We start from the raw sequence: 22425 nt of genomic DNA, 5'->3' as shown, positions 1-22425 counted from the left end.
CTGTTTTTAGTAAAGGCGTGTTTTTGATGAATCTTTTATTTTTACATTTGCTAATAACTGATTGCGAAATATAAAAAAGTTAAAATTCAAATGCAAAACTTTCGGAATTGACAGGGCTTGAAATCGGTTCCTCCGACAATTTTCAGTGCCAAAAGTTGATTGGAGAATCTAAAGGCATCTATTGAGAAATTTTGAATAATTTTTTCCATATGGATATTTAATTCGTTTATTAGAGGACCATGGAGAACATTTTCAAATGTCTAAGTATTGAATATTGTATTGTCATCAGAAGCAAGCAAGTGTGCAAAATTTCGAGCCTATCTGACAATGGAAAACGGATTAAAGATCCATTGCAAGATATTACAAACTATTTCCATTAAAATTTCTCAAATATTTATGCGATACCGAAGGTAATAGGGGAAATCACTTCCTGTCCTCCAAAAACCATCCATAATTCCTCACTCTACGCCAACATAAAACCTCTGTTACCAACTGCTGAATTCAAATACTTGCCCATATTCATTTCCTTATTCTTCGACGTATCTTCAAGTTTTCCATGACAATACTATGTGATAAGGGATAGTATTTTGCATAAATTATTCTTAGGATAATATCGTCATAAGCGGTGCTGAAAGTTGATGCTCTTGATCTTGCTATGGTGGCGTCGACCGTGCACCTAATATATTTTTCTTGCTAAAATTATCAGCTTAGTCTGTACCTGTAATTATAATTCAGGTTGATTTCGGTTTTCTTGATGTCTTAAAATGGAACCTTTATAAATGCTTGCTTTCGTTTGCGCTGACATATCCTCGTGTATCAGTATCTGTTGTCCGACGGAAATGATAAAATCATTTTTTGACGTGCAATCGGCTGCAAATACGGTGACTGAAATCAATGTGAGAGGCGTGAAGGAACTAGTGCGCTCAATCTTTTTATGCAAATATGTATCACTTTTGGTAATTAACAATATTAGTCGGGAAAATATTTTTTTGAAGGTGTTTCCAAGAGGAAATAATTGTATGTGGACATGTGTGGATAAAATTTAGTTGTGTGCCATCATACAAATTAGTGTTTTGTATTTTTATTTTGATTATCTTATGTATCTTACTAATATATATTTTACTCCGTAAGGACAAATGAGCCTCATATGAGGCGTATCAAAACTACTGTGAGGAGTAAAAAATATTTTTTTCTTTAATAAATCTTTAATCTGTGGCTTATGAAGTGTTTAATATCTTATGCCCATTATTTTCCTAATGTTACAATTTAATTCAGGTCTGAGAGGGTTAATACACTGTTAGCAGCAGTTACACGTTGGTGTTTAGAACAGTGATTGCCCACTTAGCTAGCTTAAATTAATTTTTTATACGCGCACTCACCCGTGGAGACAATAGGGTGGTTTCCTTTTATTTTTTTATTGCCTAAATCGATAGATTATTACTACTGGAGTACGAATTTCACACTTTTATATTTTTTAAATGACGATATCTATTTTTGGGATTAAATGAAAAGTGAAAATTTTCAAGCGCGCGAAAACGCGACGGCTAAGTATGGATGCTAGGAAAAGCCCATGTCACGTCATTCTGGTTCCGGCTGCCGCCGTGTGAGGCCACCTTAGTGCGAGGTTATGAGGGCCGCTACGGTGCAAGCTGCTAGCAGGTAGCGCTTGGCTTAAATAAGGATTATTAATACCCTATTAAACGAAGAAAACTTTCCGACCATAGGCAATTTTAAAAGGTGATTATTAAGCGATGTTTCCCTGAGCTCTGTGCCTCATGCATGCATGGGTAATCTAAGATGATGTAAAACTCCTGACTACTCGTATAGCATCTGGGTCCCTGTGACGTCACGTGGAGTGACATCGCATGGACGGCAGTCTGGCCTTTTTCAAATGAGGTTAAAATTTACCGTTAGAATTCGTATGAATTGGGATTTCTAAAACCAAATAATTTGTATATTATGAATAGACTATTGATGGGTAACGAATCGCCATCAATGCCTTTCGTTTTATTTGACGAAGGAAATTACCTTATTATTCGTAAATTAAGTATTAATATAATAATAAACATACAGCTAACGATGAACGCATCGCGAGAGCCTTTTCCAGTCATCTCCTTTTAAGGTAGTATGGTACTTGGAGGAAGTGACCGACAGCTTAGGTCATTTGCGCCATGACGGAAGGGTATGGAAGGAAGGGTGGAAAGAAACCCGGCGTCGGCATTAGCCTGCTCTTAACGAAAGGCGCCAAGGGGACCACGGCTTAACGTCTCATCAGACTGACACGGAGTGCTGAGCTTGAAATGTCCTCCAAATGACATTCAAGCAGGGATCGGGAAGTCTCTGAAAATTCTCTGCCACGCCGGGATTTGAACCCGAGCCCATAGGGTTGGAGGCGAACTCTCCAGCCAATTCACCAACCGGGTCCCCCTTAGCTTACGTATTCTAACGATAATGGTAGGCTTTAAATGGAGCATTTTACGGGATTCTCCGGCCTCCCCTCTCAAACAGGACTTAACACTCGAATCACAAATTAGCCTACTCCCTCTCATTTTATCTAGAAATTGTAATCTTTCTTCATTTCCCTCTGTCGATTGCCACACATTCTACCATTAAACATGGCTTTGAACATTCCATCTCCTCTCAGTACTCGCTCTATCAATGCCTATCTCCTCCGCATCCATGGGCGTACCCAGCGAGGGGCAGGAGGGGGCAGCTGCCGCCCCCTAGAAGCAAAAATCGCAAATGTCTTTAAGGGAAATAATATTTTTTCAAGCAAATAACTTTAAAAACTAATAAAGAGGAGCGAACATAAAGTTGCCAAATGTACATAGCTGCCCTACTTTGCCACTGAAAACGTGTGAGTCATGGGTGGCCACAGGTATTTTGGCCGCGGCGCCGAGACAATATACCTACTCATTTGGATGGCATTGGGGATAATCCTTTCACAAAATCCCATGACATTGTCAGCTACTACGCTGAATGAGGCACCGTTGGTCGAAGGCATATTTAGTCACATACAAGGAGAACGAGTGAGGTATGGCAACACTGCTCCACGAGCAGATACACGATTTTCACTCGGCGGAGGTCTGACAGCGACTCACTGAGGCCACGCCTATGGTTGGCGATTGGCAAAGGCAAAGTCACATGCCGAAAAACTTTCCTTCCCCTCATCTCCAATTGCTTTGGCCACACCAGCTCACCCGCAGAGATAAAATGAACAGAGTATAGTGCTTTAACCCTTATTCATATTGGCCCATCAATGCCTGGTCATCCAAGCACCTCCTTGATTTTGTTATCAATCCTCCCACTTTAACCTCCTCCTCCAGGGGCGCAGCTAGGAATTAAGGCTATGTACGGGTTTTTGGCGCAACTAAAACTGGTGTGTGTGGTATACCCGCCAGGATAAACGGGAGATGCGGGTGCCCTCCCCCAGAATTTTTTAAAGAAAAATGGTTCAAAATGGCGAGTTTTATGACCTTCTGAGGGATATTTTATTAATCTTTACACACATCTATAAGTAAATTAATCAAATGAAGTAAAATGGTTTAAAATTAAAAGTTTCTCTGTGGGGGTTTTATCCCCCAAAACCCCCCCTCGCAGCGCCCCTCAAACTCTATGGTAGGCTAAGGTAGGTTTGATGTGGAGCATTTTACCAATTACTCCGTCCAATCTCCCCTTTTCATATCGAACTTATTTATTTATATAATCCAGTCCAAAAACAGCACGAGGCCAAATACAGAGGACTACAATAACAAGAGAAATAATTTAATAATATTAAGCAACGCAACCAATAAAATAAATGTTCAACAGTATTTACAAATAAATAACAAAGAATAGTAAATTTCATCGGGTGGTGAGAGTAATAGGGAGAAAATTACGATAGTGATGGTGCATGATAGATGAGGGATGAAAAAAAGGATCAAAATTTGGAACACATTTGGCATAGGAGTTAATGGAAGAAGGAAGTCTGAATAGAAAAGAACGTTTAGAGACAGAAAGGCGGGGGGTGAAACAATGAAATAGATCACTCGACCTCGTCGTGCGCGAAGGAACACGAACCGGAAAAAAAGAAAGAAGGTCAGATGATCCGTATTTGCCATTAATGATATTTAAGAAGAGTCTCCGGTCAATTTTTTTTGTAGTCATTTTTTATATAGCTAATTATCATCTTTTGATGATATGCCCAAAGGTAAATCTATCTTAAGAAAAATCTCTGGACCATTTCTATTAGGGTGCTTCCCACCTGTCATGGAACGAAAGCTAAATTTCCCGTGTGGTAATGTCCTCTTGAGGGTGCAAGATTCTTCCTTGGGAATTCTTAATGCTCATTGAATTGAGACCCCCTGTACCATTATGCCTTCTCTTATGCCAACCCCTTCATAAAGTGTCGGGAGAAAAGTCTTGAAGACTTCAATCTCGGCATCTTCAGCATAGCATTGTATGCTTAAAAGCCTTCATATTCCATTCCAATGTGGATTCATTTTTTAATGCTACCTTATTGAGTAGTGGACTAAGAGTATTGCCTGATGGTTTAAGGACTTAAATTTATGAGGCAACGGAATGAAAATTTTAAAATTTTTAATCATACAGTCAGTATCTTTTTAGCTGATAAGTTGTGCAGAGATTTGATTCAGGCTCAATCTGGTGATATTGTTGCTACGGCGATACGGAAGGTACGGCGATAAGCTAAAGTTGCAATGCCAAGAGAGGATCTTATCTAATCTGATGCTTCACTCTCAATTCACAAAAGCCGAAATAAAATAATCATGAATAAATTTCAAACCTCTCGCACCATACCTACTGAACACTCGATAAACTCTTCTAAATTCTCGATAAACTCGATAAACTTCCGTTAACTTTGCTTTTAAACCGATGCTTTTCCCTTGGCATTTTTCCACCACAATGGAAAACTGCTAATGTTATCCCCATTCATAAATCCGGGCCAAAAAATGTTGCATCAAACTATAGACCCATCTCCTTACTTCCAGTTTTCTCTTCTGTTTGTGAAAGAATAATCTTAAATCGACTATACTACTTCACCTCCCCTCATCTCTCTGATAATCAACATGGTTTTCTTCCGGGCCGCTCATGCATGACCAACTTATCCGTCTTTCAGCATAACGCCATTAACTCAATTAATAATAAATCACTGTTTGACACCATTTTCCTGGATTTTTCCAATGCTTTTGACTCCATCAATCATAGCCTCCTCCTCCACAAATTAGGTGAACGATTTAATATTTCTGGTAATTTCATAAGTCTCCTAACTAGCTTCCTCAACAACCGAACTCAAAGGGTTATTCTTTCTGGCTCATCTTCTCCTTGGTCTCCTCTGACATCTGGGGTTCCTCAGGGGAGTGTCCTTGGTCCTTATCTGTTTAACTTGTATATTGATGATCTTGCCTCTTTGCTACCTTCTTCCCAAGCTCAAACTCTCCTTTATGCTGACGATTGTAAATGGTTCAAGGAAATTCAAAAACCATCTGATTGCCAAGACCTACAAGATGCCTTACGTCAGACATCGAATTAGTGTAATGTCTGGAATCTTGCATTAAACCCAGATAAATGTAGTGTAATGTCCATTTCCCTAAAGAAGATAACTCATCAATTTGACTACAGTATTTTTAATCACTTGCTGAAACGTGCATCAACATCTAAGGACCTAGGCATTATCACTGACGATAAATTAAATTTTTCTCCGCACATACAATCCATCAAGTCTAAAGCTATGTCCCTCTTAGGACTCCTGTTCCGTTTCACTGAAATTAAAGACCCCCAAGCTCTTCGAACTTTTTTTTCGTCTATCATTCTTCCAATTCTTACCTACTCTTGTCCCATCTGGTCTATCTCTTCACAAACCAACCTCTCATCCCTGGACTGTGTCAGCAATTTCTTTGCCAATATAGTAAAAAATAGAATACCGCATTTACGCAACATGTCCACTAATGCTATTCTCTCCTCCCTCTTCATCCCTAATCTCACTACCCATAGGCTCACAGCTGATTTAAAACTTATTTATAAGATTCTCAATTCCACCACCGACTGCCCTGCATTGCGCTCTTTTATCAATTTTAAAGTTCCACCCCGCCCTTCCCGTTCTCATCCCCTAATCCACATGCCCATTCCGAGACTTTCACTCACTAAACGTTCGTTTTTCTACCGCATTACTTCTGTGTTGAACTCACTCCCTCCACACATCGACCCCTTTGCACTTCCATTGAAATCCTTCATAAGCCTTTCCCTATCCTATCTGCCACCGAAGTAGTCTGTCACTGCAGTTTCTTGTTGTCCTTTTGTTTTTGTAAATGTAATTATTGTTTTCTGCATGTTATATTGCGTCTTCGTCCTCTAATTTATGTATTGTTACCTGGCCACTATAAAATGGCAAGTATATGCTATATGTGGTTATATTTCTTTAAAATAAAAAAAAAATAAAAAATAAAATATGGACGAACGAGGACGGTCTTGCCTCACACCTGACTGACGTCTCACCGAGAATCGAGCTTTCCGTAAGAATGTTCAATAACTTGCCCGATCCCCCTTATCAAAGCCTTTCTCAAAACCCACGAAGCAGCTTCTTTCCAGTGTAGATTAATGCTATATTTAAACTATCATGTTCAAAGTGCTAGGCATTGACTCTGTTCAGCATTTGTTTTGTCTCACATATAAAAACTACGTCAGTGTATTATCCGAAGTAAAATTTTCATAATTTCGATATAAGCAAATATTTATTAGAGGCTACCCTAGTTACAGTGGAAATTTGAAAACAATAACTTAAGATACATTTTATAAGTGCGGAAATGAGGCACAATATACCAGAAGTGATCAATTCCACTCCAAGCTCGAGGCGGAACTCACATATCAAAATTACCTAGTTTTTTTATCCAAGGTGAAACTTTCACATTCGATACCAGCAAATATTGATTAGCAGTGGCGTAACTATGGGGGGGGGATGAGGGGATAGTTGGCAAGGGGGGAAGTTAGATGAGGGGCAAGCCATGGTTGCACAGGAAGTAACATTTTAGCACAGAGAGGTTTAATGAGACCAAAAGCTTAAGAAGATTTTGAAAACGCTTTATTAGTTTTTAAAAATTATTGGATTGAAAAAATTATGATTTTTATTTTAGTTCCGTGTCATAAACTAATATAATTTTTCTTGAAAAGAAATTTTTGTCAAAATTTAGATGTGAACCAAATTTGTTTTCACGTTTATGGTGGGGGGGGGGCAACTGCCCTTCTCTGGGTATGCCAATGCTCATTTCATAAGTGCGTAAAAAGGCGGAATATATCGGGAGTAATCAATTCGAGTCATAGCTTGAGGCGGAGCACCGCTTGGCATGCGGCACGATGACGGCAGTGACTTGAACGCACGCCCCCGAAATCACCCATGGAAAGCATCGCGACGGACTCTCTTGGGCAGCGCAACAGAAAGGCCGCTCTCCCGGCCGACCGCGGGTAGTACTCCCGGGTGCCGGACGCGTGCGTATGTGCGGCAACGCAGACGGCGGCGGCGGAGCGAGCCCCCCCCGCAGGCCCCCCCTTCCCCCCGGCGAGCACGCCGTCGCGGCGCTCGGGCCAATGGGCGTCTCGCCTCGCGGCGTAAGCCAATCCTCTTCGCGCGCCCCCTCTCCGCCCTCCCCTCCGTACCCCTCCCTTCCCCCACCCACCCGTACGAGCGCTCAGTTCGTCTCCCGCCACAGTCGGACGAGGAGCGTCATACGCTGCGGTTCTCGCGGACGAGTGTGAGTGTCTGTGCGAGTGAGTGAATTCGTCCACAACAAACCCCCGTCGCCGTTCCTGCATTCCGGCTTGGGGGCTAACTCCCTTCCCTGGGCCGACTCGAACCGCGGATTTTATATTCTGTTTTCCGGCCGTCCACTGCGTCCCTCCCCGGCAACAGCGGGCCCCGGAGGACCCTCAGCGGACCCTATTGTCTGTGCCCGCCCGGTGGCGGAGCGCTGAGGATGCCGTGCCCTGGGGCGAGGTGCGGCACGGCCTGAGCAGCGGAGCGGAGGAGCAGCGGCGGGCGCGGGTGACGATGCGCCGGCACGTGGCTGTGGCGGCGGCCGTCGCGTGGGCCGCGTGCTGCGTGCTCCGGCCGACGCCACCGCTCGCCGCCGCCAACTGGATGTAAGTGAACCCCCTCCAACCCCCCCCCCCCCCCCCAAAATACCCCTTTCACGGCCACCCCGGGGGTGCATGTCGTCGCCCCAAACCCCCCTAATTGTCCGCATAAGAGCTGCACAATGGAGTGCATTAGCGGGATGGGTGTTATTTTATATCCAGAGAGCCCCCTTCACAAAACAGTCTCCCGCCTCCATGCCCTTTAATCATGTCCGCACGTGGTGCCTCAGTGGCCGTTTGTGGAGGTAATTCAGGGTTGGAGGCGGTGGTGGTAGTGCAAATGTTGCGTTGCGTGTGCAAATTGATCCTTGCCGGATGCTTAATGGGGCCCCGACCGCGTTACTGCCCCGTGCATGAGCGAACGTTGGACAGTCCGACAGTTTAGGTCCGGAGGAGAGCTGGACGCGAGGACAACGTTCTTGCGGCAGCACCGCTCGTATATCCGCAGGGAAGGAACCTACCCCTCGGGAAGTCTTTCGTAGCTCGCCTTCGGGGTGAGCCAAAAGTAATTTGTTACTCGAAAACTGGAATGAAGGGCACTCGCATACTCTTATGTTAACATGAGTGCAATGATTATTAAATCGGAAAAGTTATTTCAAGATTGAATACCCTAACTACCACAGGAAGTACAAATGCCCAGTCTTTGGTTTCCACTATGAATTGTAGTATTAAAACTGAGTACACCAGCGTAATCCGTAGTTCGTCGATGAATATATGAGTCTGGAGCCTGGTTTCTCAGCAACACGTTTAGGTTTATTTTGTTTTCATTTGAGAACTAGCGTGATCATTTTAGCAGTCATTATTCACTCGGTTGATCGTGTTTTTAAGCAAAACATGAATATACAAGTAATCATTTGGGTACTCGTGTACCGATTACTTTTTGCTGTACTTAATGGGCCCTCGAGATTTTCACTAATAGTACTTGTTCTCTCGGATGCTGCGGCACGCGGGTGTGTGGGTGCGGCCCCAGAGCGCGGGCGGCCCTCCTCGGATGCCACATGAATGAGCGGTTTGCACGGCGGGCTGTCAGAGGCGCGTACCTCACCCCTCGGGCCTCAGGACCGGTTCCCCGCCCTCCCCTCCCGCCTCCGGCCTTCCATCCCCCTCCCACCCGCTCACACCCAACGGCCTCCAACGGCACCGGCCCCTGTTGCCTCCGGTTGACGCGCTTGCCCCTCCGAGCCGGCGCCGCTGATGTACGACCGTCGCTGCCCGTGCGTTCAAGTCACCTATGGTCGCGGAATGGACCGCCTTGTCGCGAAACTGAGACCGCGGGCTCTTCGGTCGGGAGTCGCGGCCCGCGGGGCCGGCGATCCCCGGCGGTCGCGTTCCCGAGCCCCTCAGATCTAGAACTTCTCCTCGTCTCGCACTAGATCAACTCCAGGGATGCCGACTTACAAAAAATGTTGGGGGGGCCCAAACCGGGCATCTTGTCCCGGGAAATTAAATAGGTAGTGAGTTTTAAGTTTTTAAAGCATTTTAGAAGAGTCATATGGTCAATGTTAGAACCCTGGTAACTGCAATCTCGATATCTGGACACTTCGGGGAAAATCGACAAGCCTGACACACTTTTTCCTCACACCCATAACGAATTTTTGAGGGGGTTCGGGCCCCCTCAGGCACCATGGAGTCGGCGCCATTGATCAACTCCCTGGTCGTTTATGCTTTCCAATTCCCATCAGTAGACAGTTCACTAGGAAACCGATTTTTTTGTATGTTTTAGTGATAATTATTAAGTATAGCTCCTAAAAAAGCTATAGTTAACGTCATTATTTTTGCAACGTTAAAGGAACTGTGATAATACTATTAGTGATGAGAAAATTAGTAGATTGCAGTTTTTCAAATTTCTGACGGACGTATCGCTAGGCTGTTTTGCATGGGAGGCAGTATGGCATCGCTGAAGGCGAAGTACAAAGAAACTATGTAGCATTTGTAGAATGCGACGGAAATAATCTCCGGAAATAGCATAGAGATTGACTGGTAACTGTTACAGTGTACTGTTTTTTGTAGTTTGTTCGTAGACTTATTTGGATGCAAAATTGATAAAGATTTTTCGTCCGCTAAGGATGAAGTGATTGTATAAAACGTCATAAAACCCTGTGTATTGCAATCGATTCGACTTCCCTAAAGTTATGTGACGGAGAAATGACATGAGGTAAAATTTTCCGACATTTCCAAGCTCTAAGGATGCTGGGAAAATGTTCTTACCAAGTAACAGCTAGGGATGAAAAGAATGCCTTTTATGTTGCAGTTCGATTATTCTCGGGTTGAACACCTCGTGCCGCAAAACTTTCATTGATATCTATCTATGTTTGCCGCACAATTTTAGTTAGTAAGATTTTCGTTATTTCATTTCAGTGGCATTTCATATTAAAGAAATAGGGCATGGGGTATGAAAATTAGATGTTAAATTAAAAGGAGTCGGAATGAAAATATGGCTAGTAATCAATGATAAATAATTCAATATACGTGAGCGTCAAAGATGAAGTATTCCCTTGTTGCAAGTTTCAATCATTTCGATTTTTTTACTACATAATCTCCTATTTTAATATTTATTTCTGATCTTCGTCATCGTCGAAATGCCGACTAATACTAAAAAAATAAGCCGGTTCGTATTCTGAGGAGGACTAGTCTCTCATCTGCATATTTATTCGTTCCTAAGATGTTCAGAATTCTTATTTCTCTCAGATTCAGTTTTATATTCCACATTTACCTTTGATTCATGGTGAAAAATCTCCGTTTTCGAGACTACAGACTGCCCTTGCTAGTTGATTCATTAGACTGCTTCCATCTCCAGTCTCTAGCTGGAGTATTGGTGAACTTTTAACCCCTCTATCTACCAATGGCCTTGTAAGAAATCAAGAAAATAAATGTTGTTACCCAGTGTCGGAATGATCCTTTTCAATATCACCTTTGTATACGCATTGTAATCGAAATGAACGCTCCGGGAGTCGTAAGACTTTATGCCTACCCCATCATATTTCCATCTCGAAATCGTGTTTCAACCTCCTCCACTGCCGGTTGAAGCAGCAATGACAGTAAAATCAACATTGTGAGGCGTATCGCGGTGGGAGAGTAGTAACTTTGTATGCTTCCCAAAAACAATTTATAGGTACAACCGGTTTCGCCGGTCACCGCATGGCCGGACGTACGTATACCTTATTATGCCGTAACTGGCAAAACCGGTCTTATCAATAAATGGCTTTCGTTGGGGCTTACACGTTTTTGCGGGAATACAAATTCACCAAGTTTCTTCAGCTGTGACAATTGTTTTGTAATATCTCTTCACCCGTCGTCGGTCATCGGCGATCGCTTTTTTTTCATGCCTTTATGCCGGAGTTTTTACGGGACAATACATTTGCGCTGAAAGGGATTCCGATCGGGAATGTTTTTTTTATCCGCGCCCGTCGTGAGTGTTTTGTTCCCCATGCGCGGGCGGATACGGAAAATGCTTGGACTGGTGCCCGCCCGCATGGGGCGTGATCACATCTGCGATGGGCCGCAATCCTCAATCGGTCCCACAATGCTTTGTCCGGTGTCCGCGCAATTCGTGCCCACCCGCCGCCGAGGCCTGCGCCCATGAGGCCCTCCACGCTGACATCCCGGCGGGCAATTTCGTGAAGGCGGGCTGCGAGTTAGGGTTACCAGAACTTTCGGAAGATCCCGGCCGCTCTTTGTGATTCAGAAATTATTCGACCTCGTAAGGGGATATCTGGAAAATTCTAGATTCCTTCTTTTTAAGGAATCGATGCATATAATAGCATTTTTATGCCAGGAGCTTTTTAAGCTTTAAGCAGATTCTAGGTCTGTGACCGATGTTTCATATAGGTTGTTGTTGTCGTCACAAAATCAGTTGAGCACCAATATACTATTGGTATAGTACACAATGTAAAAGTTTTTACATATATTTTTTCATAATATATTGAAATAAACTTTTGCAATTTTCCACAATTATGGAATTATTATTATTATAATCGTAGAAAATTACAAGCGTTTACTTCAATATGGATAAAATCCACTCCATTAGTCTTGGATCTTTGTATTGCATATTTTTTCAAGTTTTATTTCTTTTCAAGTGATATATTACCTATTATTATTACCTGAATAAATTTGGCGTTTTATACGTGATTTTGTTGTCGTTAACTATAGGTAGATACGTTTTAGGCAATTTTAGTGCATTTAAACAACAAATTTGGTCTTTATTTTAAAATAGGTTATCCTAATTTTCTTTAGGACATCTGGTAACCCTAGTTATAACCCCAACCTTCCGTGCTTGCCCAAAAGTTACTCTATTATTTGCTGTAACTTCCGGAAAACGAGGAATTCTCTTTGGCCCGTTGTCACCGGCGGTAGTCTTTAACCATCTCACTAATACGGGTGAGATTTCACGGGTTTTTGTCCGCGTGGAGGGACTTTTTAGTCGCGGGTGGGGCTGGACACGTTTCACATATTTTTTCCATATCCCTCGAACCTGTCTCATAATTGGGTACGTAAACACCTGAAAAGTTGATTACAAGTCAACATATCGAGTGTTTTTTTACCTCATTTTCACACATTTTAAATTAATGATGTTTGCCGTACTTAATTTAGGAAAACACGCCGTTGCAGAGCAATTAGCCGCACACATCCTTTTACTCTTTATTTTGAAATAGTCGGCTGTCCGCGTCGATGACCTTTGCAATCACGGGTGACTTACTTACCGTAGAACGCATTCTTCCTCGCGCCGTTATACTACTCTAAAAAAATAAGCAAATCTCGTCAGTTAGTTGTAAATAATTGATTATTTTGATCGGTATGAGGTTTTGCATTGCAGGAAAACACGGAGAAACGAGTTGCGGTTTGGAAGGCGGAAAATCGCCTATGAAAAACGTCGCTTGGAACCGGTACCGGAGTCCGTACTGGAAAACATACCTTAGGACGTATTCCGCCTTTACCCAATCACTTCCTTGTTTTGGAAATACCTGGTTGTTCTTATTGTACCTTGTAAATTGTTCACGAGACTGCCGCGTGAACGACGGTGAAATTTACTTGGATTGCCATGAGAAATAATTCACCTGGACTGGGAGTCAAATCACGGCTTTCCGGACCGTGTAGATTACTATCCAGATTCCTATAAGTAGTATAATAATTCACCTGGATGACGTAGTGGTCTGTGCATTGGCCCGAAATGCCATGCGTCCGTGGTTCGATTCCCGGACTGGGAGAATTTATTCCATAGCAATTCATGCAAATAAATTATCGCCATTACCTACTATGAAGGCATTGTAAAGTGATATAGTAGAAGGCGAATTCAAATAAGCACAAACAAGGTAATGGAACTAGTTTTGACAAGCCGAAAACACTGAGGTAAAAGGCATAGCTGCCCGCGAATAAAACAACAGTTCATAAGATGAAAAGACAAGGCTCAGTATCTCGGCGTCGGGGTTAAAGTGAAAGATGACCTCGATGAAATGATAGGGAAATACATGGAGACGAGCATAAACCCTGTTTTAAAATCAAATGCCCCCAAAAGATTTAGAATCTCGAAAATATAATTTGCTCGTGAAGCCAGTTCTATTAGCGCCGTAGTTGCATGAACGGTAATAGTTACTAATATTGAGTCGACGAACTAGAGCAAAACGAAGTGAGACTAACGTGATTGGTATTGGGAAAGGTAAGTAAGTGCGACAGTGCACGAAGGATGTATAGTGACACCGATAAGGTATATGATGTAGACAAAAATTCAGAAATACTACGAAGGCTTTAGAAAAGGTGCAACCGAAGCTCTGTCATCATTGATGGAATTTAAAGAAGTATATCGGGCCCTATGAGAGTGACCTGAAGGTATTTTTACACGATTTTTTACTTATCTTGCTTCGCCTATCTGTTTCATTCGTGGAATCTTTAAATTGACTAGCTAACCCACTTCCCATTTACGGATCGGCTTGAGATGTCACAGGCTTGCTTGCTTCTGATGACAATGCCATATTCAATAATAAAGAGATATAAATTTTGCTCCAATCCTTACTCACCTGTCAGGCTCTTCTTAACTCATTTCTAAAAAAACCTAATCAGAACGTAGGCTTTCTTTTCCGAGTCATGAAAAGCTTTTTTTACTTTTTACTGCACCTTATGCTCTTTTGTGAAACCGAGTTTTTAGAACCCTTTAAATTTTATTTTTATTGATGGACTCATTGACGTCCATTGTTTAACTCGTGAGAGGGAGCGATAACACTCCTCCAGCGTCATACTAAAGAACTTGACCACCAGTGTGGAATACTTTTTCAAGAATTACTTCATTTCCGTCGGAATTTTCTTCCCTATCTGACGCGAATCCTAATAGCTTAACATTAATCTCGATAGCTGTTCTGGATGAATGCTTGCGTTTTTTGCAGGAAAACCACGCAAAGCTGCGTGGACGGTTAAGCTTGAGGACGGCATACCTTGCTCGAGGTATGATAATCCCATAATCCTGGACCCAATTTCGAGTTTACCCAACTACTCCATGTTGCGAATGTACTCCGTTCTTAGTGAAGAGTTCTGATACAATCAACAGAAATTCTAGATATAATTTGAGCAGCACTTGGAAACCTTTGCTCAAGACTATACAAAAGGCTAGGCAAAACCATCACGCCAGTCAGTCAGAGCATGCCGCTGACAACAGTCAATTAGCAGTCACCTGACCACCAGAGTGACTGTATATGAGCAAGTCAAAATTCTCACTCGACATTCACAGCCCTGAGGACGATGACCGAGTCGGACATCGAAACGTCGGCAGATATGGAGTTCCTGACCCGGTGGCGATCCCGAGAACTCTTCACTAAGTCCATTCGCCGGGAAAGCACGAAGTCCTTCTTTACTCCGTTCTTCTTTTCGATAACCTTTGCAATTACGGGTTAATTACTTCAAAATCATTCTTACATGTGCCGTGCGAATGCGATGTTTATACATCTTTTGCCGACCTTGGTGGCTGAGGATTATAGTTCTCGCCTGACAAACCAAAGTTCGCGGCTCCGAGTCTCGCCTGGCTTGGGCATGAGTGTTTGTGCCATCCTTTGTTGCTGTTTGTTAGATTTCCCCGCTATAAAGGCCATGAATTCGCCATTTTCGGGTCGATGAAGATTAAAATCTCTTAGATTTTTCCTTCTTGCTAAAGATTTTGGGTCGTTTGTGGCGCTACGCATGAGAAAACCACAAAGCCACGGGCTCAGCTAAAGGTGGAGGATGGGCGGTAAGAAGCGTCGCTTGAGGTCCGAACCGGTAATCCTACCTGGACCCAATTTTGCGTCAGATGATCGGACCACTAAGATGTTCGCTCAGTTCTTCGTTATGCCACTAGCACTCTGATACGTTTTCCAACTGGTTTTTCAACTATTCCCTTTCGTCATGCAGAAGGAAAGAGGGAGGCCGCCCATCGGTTTCGGGAGAGGGTGGAACTACGGTCGGTGGTGGGGGAAGGGCCCTGTCGTCTTATCACCCTCCGGTGAACCGGCGTCGTCTGCACGGGCCTCAACGCCCATGGCCCAAAGTATCGTGGCTGACAAACATCAGGGCCCAAGGTGGAGAAATTCGCGAACACCGTTCCGCTTTTTATTGTTTATGCGTGTTCTGCCGTAGTATAAGTGGTGGTTTTGTTGATCGCTTCCAGGCCTTTGGTTATGATCGAAGTGAAGGCGTCATGGGTTGGAATGGAAGGCATTAATTGGCACTTGGTATTCCGTGCTATTGGTGGTCACTGTTCCGTCTACCCTCCGGACAAGATGATGAGTCTCTTGGTTCGTAGCGTGAGATTACCGCGTTTTTATGGGGAGTAAATGATGATGTGAAATCAACGATAATGACAAGCAATAACACTTCAATGACCTTTCAAAGAAGCAGTAAAAATACCAAGAATTATAGAGGGAAACTCTATGATATCAATTTCCCGGTGAAAGGTATTCCACCAGTTTGCTGGCTTTCCGAGTTTTCAGGACGCATGCCCTAAAATTTGGCAAATAAACGAAAGTATTGAGTATGTACCGTATGCATTTCATCCATTTATCTAATCGCAGAGTAACTGAAAGGGCCAAGGCAATCAGGTCGTTGTCTCACAGAAATACACGTTTTAGATGTGTGGATATTCTTATAAATTTTTTGAGAAGATGGAAGGGAAATATCGGCGCATCACATTGTACTCTAATTTACTTGGAAATTTCATTAGATGTCTGTTTATTGCAGTACAAGATTTATTTATTTATCACATTCTATTATAAAGTGTTGAAATTACTATAAAACCCGCAATGATATATAGAGCCTGAGAGAACCAAAGTGAAAAATGTTACTGAATGTGGCATATATTATATCGACGGCAAAAATGGCTATAATATTTTTAATAGGGTTGTGAGGGACAGTGATTTTTCCTTTTACATTTCCCTGTTTATCCAACATACAGCTTAACTTTCAGAACTATTGTTACGGAAATTGAACACATGGGGTGATCGATTAATTATGGCACATGAATCTGTCCCAGTAATCAGGTTAAGTTAGACTATTCATGTTACAGAAATTAAACGCTTGGCGTAATCGATAAATTATGGCAGATAATTCCGCATTTGACTCCACATCTGAGTTTTTCTTATTCCCACAAATAAAGGGAGCCTCAAGGGTAGTGGCGTAGCGAGGGGGGAGGTCCAGGGGGTTCGGAAACCCCCCCACAAATGAAAACACAATTACTTTCCTTCATGAAAGAAAACAACCTATTGAAAGGTCGTGAATTTAAAAAAGATTTCTTTGACAAATGAAGATTTTTTTCTATTATTAAAAAGTAGTTTAAAATACTATACTTAGTGCTCTGCTTTTCAAAAGTTTTCCCCCCTGGTTTTGGGCCCCCCGAACCGAATTCCTGGCTACCCCACTGTTGAACGACCGTCCTTTTACAGCCACAGAAGGATGCCATTGAAAGAAATCGCTGACAAAGCTTAAGGTTCCCTAAGATCGAATTTTCAGTGTTTTACGGGACGCTGGCACAAGTGCATAATATCTAATGGGGACCATTTTGAAATAGACAACATTTGTGTAGACGAATAAAAAAAAATTGAAAAAAATTGCTAAAATTCCCGTTTTTTCTGAACAAATCTCTTATAGTGTGATCGGATGTTGTGCCTGCGTCTGCTTTTCCGCGAAACGTTTGATCTCCCGCGTTGTGGTGATTCTCAGAATGGATTTTTTTACTTTTTATGGCGAACGGTTTGTTTTCGTAGGAAATATCTATGAACTTAATATGAATCCTGTGTCCTGCTTACATTATATTTTTTCGAAATTTTGCTGCGCTTATGACGAGAGCTGTAACTCGATGGAAAATACGAACATTAAATGTAAAATGATTAATTAAGTTTGAATTTGTATAATTTAGAGCTTAACTATAAAAAACTTAAACTTAACAAACAACTTCACTTTCAGAACTAATGTTATGGAAATGGAACACATGGAGCAACTGATTAATTTTATGGAATTAAGATTGCTGAAAATATGGCACGAAGAAGACATAATGGCAAGAAATTTAAAACGAAGTTTAAAATGTAATATATTTACGATATACAGTGCGCATTATTTATATAAACCATCAATAATAATTTTCGCGTTCAAGTTTTAGTTTTTCTTCCATCTTTTCTGTATATTCTTTTCTCTATTTCTATGATCTCAAATATATATGGAACCGGAGAAAACCAAAGGGAAAATGCTACTGAATGTGACATTATTGTGATATTATATCAACGACATAATGACTATAATATTTTAATAGGGTGGTGAGGGACAATGATTTTTCCTTTCCAACAAACAACTTCACTTTCAGGACTAATGTTATGGAAATTGAACACATGGAGCAACTGATTAATTACGGTACATGATTCTGATCCAGTAAAGAGATAAAGTTCAGATTAAGTATCAGTATGGTCCCTGAAAGATTATCCCCGTCCTCTGTGTAAAATATATATGCCGCTAAATGCTTTGTATAACTTAATGCATTAATGGTAGGGTGGCATACTACACTACTCGCTACAAGTAGCTCTTGTTTCTCGAAAGTAATTTTAACTCAAGGGGCACGCTGCAGATGTGAGCGAATTCTCTTTGAGATCTGGCGATTATGAATCACCGACTCTTCGAGGGAACTCATCGCTTCTGTCCTGAGTACAGCTCGTTTGAATCTTGGTGGAATATTTTTCCTCACATCTGTGGTCGTCTTTGTCTACATAGCTCGTAAGCCGCCTAAATGGGCAGTGGTGGGGTGTTTTGTGATGTATTTACAACGTATAGCGTGGTATTAAGAGAATAGTATTACGAAAAAAGTTGGTGATTGTTGAGAATATTTTCTGGCCCAATATTGAGAATGATCCATTATTGTCCGCGGAAGAAATTTCTTTACCTCTTCTTAGGACGGTGCATTTTTCATATGTTGTTGTTCCTATCGATCTTGTGGTACAGTGTGGGTCCTAAACGTGGAGTTGTCCAAAATGATTTACTCTAATTTATTTAATGTATCTACAATGAAACCTGTCTTAAGCGGTCACCGAGCGGGTTAAAGGTGAGTGTCCGCTTTAGGAGTTGGTGCTAAATAGAGGTGAGATATGTAAGGTTCATCTACATGTAGATACTACTGCGCAAGTCACTTCAATAGGCGTGTGGTGGGGGACTTAGGGCACCAGCCTACTAATAAAAAAATAAATAAAATTGGATTTAAATAAAAAAGTGCGCGTTGGGATTATTTGTCTAGTGAGACCCAGTTAGCATTTATTTATTCCTTCAGCAAATGGGGGAAATTGGATTAATATATCTCTTCTTTCGTCGAACATCCCAAATTTTATCGTTTCTCTCAGATCTAGAAGCATAGTGAGGTTCCGAGATGATATTCTTCGTGACGCTTTGGAAGATAATAGCTCGAGCAATTTAAGCCTCGTACGTTGCATCCGAGTCTATTGCGGCTCCCTGCCTCAAGAAATGTTTTTGAGGGATTTGTAATGATAAAATGGGGTTAATTAATTTTCTACCCAAAAATGGCATGGTTATCAAGCTAGAGTTCTAAAATTTTAATTTCATCAGCGAATACCATTGTCAGAAGTATGAGTAAATAAACGGTAGTTTCATGCTATGAAGAGGTATTCTGTATTTTTATGAATAGGAGACCTTTTTAACATTTTTAATAATGTTTTTAGAACTTTAAAACCTTTCTCTGGCTTTTGCTGCTGGTATTAATAACGTATTAATGAATTGAAAGGTACTGGCAGTTTTCCACAAATGCTTTTATTTCAATTCACTACCGGTTTCATTGAATTTTAATATTATTTGAATTCCTCTCTTTGCAAACGGTATATAATAATGAATAAAGGCATTTTGTTATTATTATTATTATGTGTTTTTTTACATGTACGTTCCATTCGCAGTTCGGTACAATCTGCACATCTGTGTATAGCCTTTCATGGCTCAAGAAGCTTAATCTTGAGACCGATAGAATAACTAAAGTACTGTAAAAACTTTTTTATAGTTGGGTCATCATGAAGTAGTCATCTTTGAATTAGTTTTATATTGCATGGAGCCATATCCGAATATCATTAAGATTAAGCCTAGGAGCTATAATTTCCTAGGAATATAAAACTGAATGCCTTACCGTAGCATCATACTGCAGTATAACTTGGTAATAACATTATTTAAGGGAGCATACAGTTATTGACGCTACATCAGAGTGACACATTAGAAGGTTATTTAACAAATTGATCAATAACTCTGGAGAAATAAATGTTACGATTTTTCATTATATACATACTTTAATGAGATTGTTGGCGTAAATACAACTAAATTTATGAGTAATAATGTTATGCTATGTACATTTTATGAAAAAAGTCATCAAAGTCAAGTGTTTTTGTGATACAAATACAGTATCGTGTTTAAGTTAAGGCGCCAATGGCGTACCCAGGATCAAAACTAAGGGGGGGGGGACGAGCCATGGTTGTTAAAGTTATAGGTAAGATTTAAACATGGAAAATCCGAGTGAAACCAACGTTTTAGGGAAACTGTAGCAGCTCTTTATTAGTTTTTAAAATTATTTGCTAGAAAAAATATTATTTTCCTTAAAAAAAACTTGCGATTTTTGCTTCTAGGGGAGCAGCTACCCCCACCTGCTCCTCGCTTGGTACGCCCATGAAAGGCACAATGCAGTGTGTTAATAAAAATTCAAAACTTACAAGTACATTTAAATGAAGTTCTACTGCTGAAAGGAATCTGTCATTTTCTTTTGGAATTTCCTTTGTTGCTCGGAGTTGGATTTTGTTTACGTTATATACGAGGATTTGGAATCTATTATCGATAAATTTAAGGTTTTTATTAATGCTTACACTTGACATTTGGCGGGACTCGGGAATAAATGGCGTTATATCCGTGTTGATAATACGGCCGAGGCTATAATGATCAAGTTGCACGGCACATATTCTATGTCTACGTTCAACCTTCTTGCTTTTATCATAAATATATATAACTAACTCATCTTTATATCCTTGTAAACAATCCTGCTTCGTAATCTGTTATTTGTAATCTCTTCGTCTTCTCCATATTTGTATGCCCTCAAAGAGGATACTTTGACATTTCCTGGTTATGCATTCATCGCTTACTATTCTGCCGCTCAACTCTTTATGGTAACCCCTCGGCCTCTCATTTCACGTCCGCGGAATCGCTTTGCGTAGCCTTCAAAAACCACTCTGCTTTTTCATCATCATACGCAGGCTTTCCTTTTTCCCAATGCACTCTAGCTTTTATATACATTTCTGGTTTCGTATTTCCTGAAAGTAGCCACGATCAATCTTATATATGCGTCTCTCACCTGCATCAATTTTCCCCGCTACTTCGGATGGTCTATCAACTTTCGCTCTGCTTGCGTGGCCTTTTAGAGGAACTGCGAAAAAACGTATTGAGCTGTGGAATGTGAGGATATAAAAGCATGTTTCTATAAAATAAAATAATCCTATATAATAAATAATATATTGTAATATTTGCAACATTACAAATAGATGTCTAAACTACGGGTTTCAAAAGTTACCTGAAAAATGTTCATGCCAAATTCGGTACTTGATACTGCCCGTTTTATGAAGTTAAATAAAGTCTAAAGTAAAGATCGTAAAATTCTTGGCCTGCTCGAGTCAGAAGTGGGGTGAAATTGATCAAATAATATTAGTATTTTATCTCTATCCCATTTTACCCCATCACTGAGATATGCTCAACTTAAAAACCAATTATGGCATTGCAGCTATATCAGAACTTGACTGGGCTATATAAGTTCATAAGAGACGAAGCTGCAAGTGTCACTCGCTTAAGTATGCCACCTGTGGAAAAAAATTCAAGTATGATTGTAATAATATTAATAATTGAGCAAAACTTAGATCTTTACCGGACTTAATTGATCTTCTATATTATTTCTACTATATAGATATATTTTTCTCAACTTATACGTAACCAAACTCTACAAATGAGGTACCAACATGCACAAAATTTATCAGAGAACATGCGACGGCATATCTTACTTCCTAAATATTGCTATTGTTTCCTAAAATTGGTTTTTAAATAATAAAAAAAAAAACAAAAAAAATCGGTAAATATTCCTGACGTTAACGGCGCACAAACTGATACATTTGTTCATTTGCAAAAATATCTCGCATTCTTTAAATAACTTTTATCAAAATGCGGCTGATTCCATACTCAAGTCTCCTGTTGATACGTAAGTATGAGTCATCATGTGCGTTTAACAGAGGATAGTGTAATTACTTCCAATGTTGTGTTTAAAGAGGTCCTCTGACCTCAATATGTACATGAACATTCCAATTAAATTTGTGCATAAGACCCTGCCTTTTTTTCTACATTTTAAAATTAGAAACGCGCCTATCCCTCTGTGAACCTGCATTGAAAAGAGCGGGGGAAGCCCGCTGGGAGCGGGCGCTTCACGCTCGTTGTATTTTAAAGAAAGTATTGAGGATATGGCAAATGAGGTGGCTAGAGTGTTGGCTTCCCACCCCGTGGGACCGGGTTGAAATCCCGGCGGTGGCAGGGAAGCTACCGTACCCCTCCTTGAGTGTGGTGTGGAGGGCAATTCTAGCTCAACAATCCGTCTGTTCTATTGGGCGTTAAGCCGTGATCTCATAAGCGTCTTTCGTCAAGACCAAGGTAATACTGAAGCCGGGTTTTCTCCATCCTTCCTTCCCTACACTTATCAATGGCGCAAATAACCTAAGCTGTCGGTTGCCCCCTCCATCTCTTTACCGGGCCATAAGTTTTTTAGAAAATGTTTCGATAGGTTGACCATCC

The 22425-nt window shown here is 41.2% G+C and overlaps 1 protein-coding gene across 1 annotated transcript in view; it reads left to right on the top strand.

The window, feature by feature from the left end:
• The first annotated feature begins 7700 nt into the window (after positions 1-7700).
• LOC124171089 (protein Wnt-16-like) overlaps positions 7701-22425 on the top strand; it is a 315609-nt gene continuing 300884 nt past the window's right edge. The window contains exon 1 of the mRNA XM_046550236.1: positions 7701-8130. Coding sequence (XP_046406192.1) covers positions 8039-8130 — 92 coding nt within the window. The 5' untranslated portion in view covers positions 7701-8038. The remainder of the gene's footprint in view (positions 8131-22425) is intronic.

The sequence above is a fragment of the Ischnura elegans genome, chromosome X (assembly GCF_921293095.1).
Source record: "Ischnura elegans chromosome X, ioIscEleg1.1, whole genome shotgun sequence".
Lineage (NCBI taxonomy): Eukaryota > Metazoa > Arthropoda > Insecta > Odonata > Coenagrionidae > Ischnura > Ischnura elegans.
Note: the sequence above shows the minus strand (reverse complement) of the source record. Positions and strands in the feature narration are given on the sequence as shown.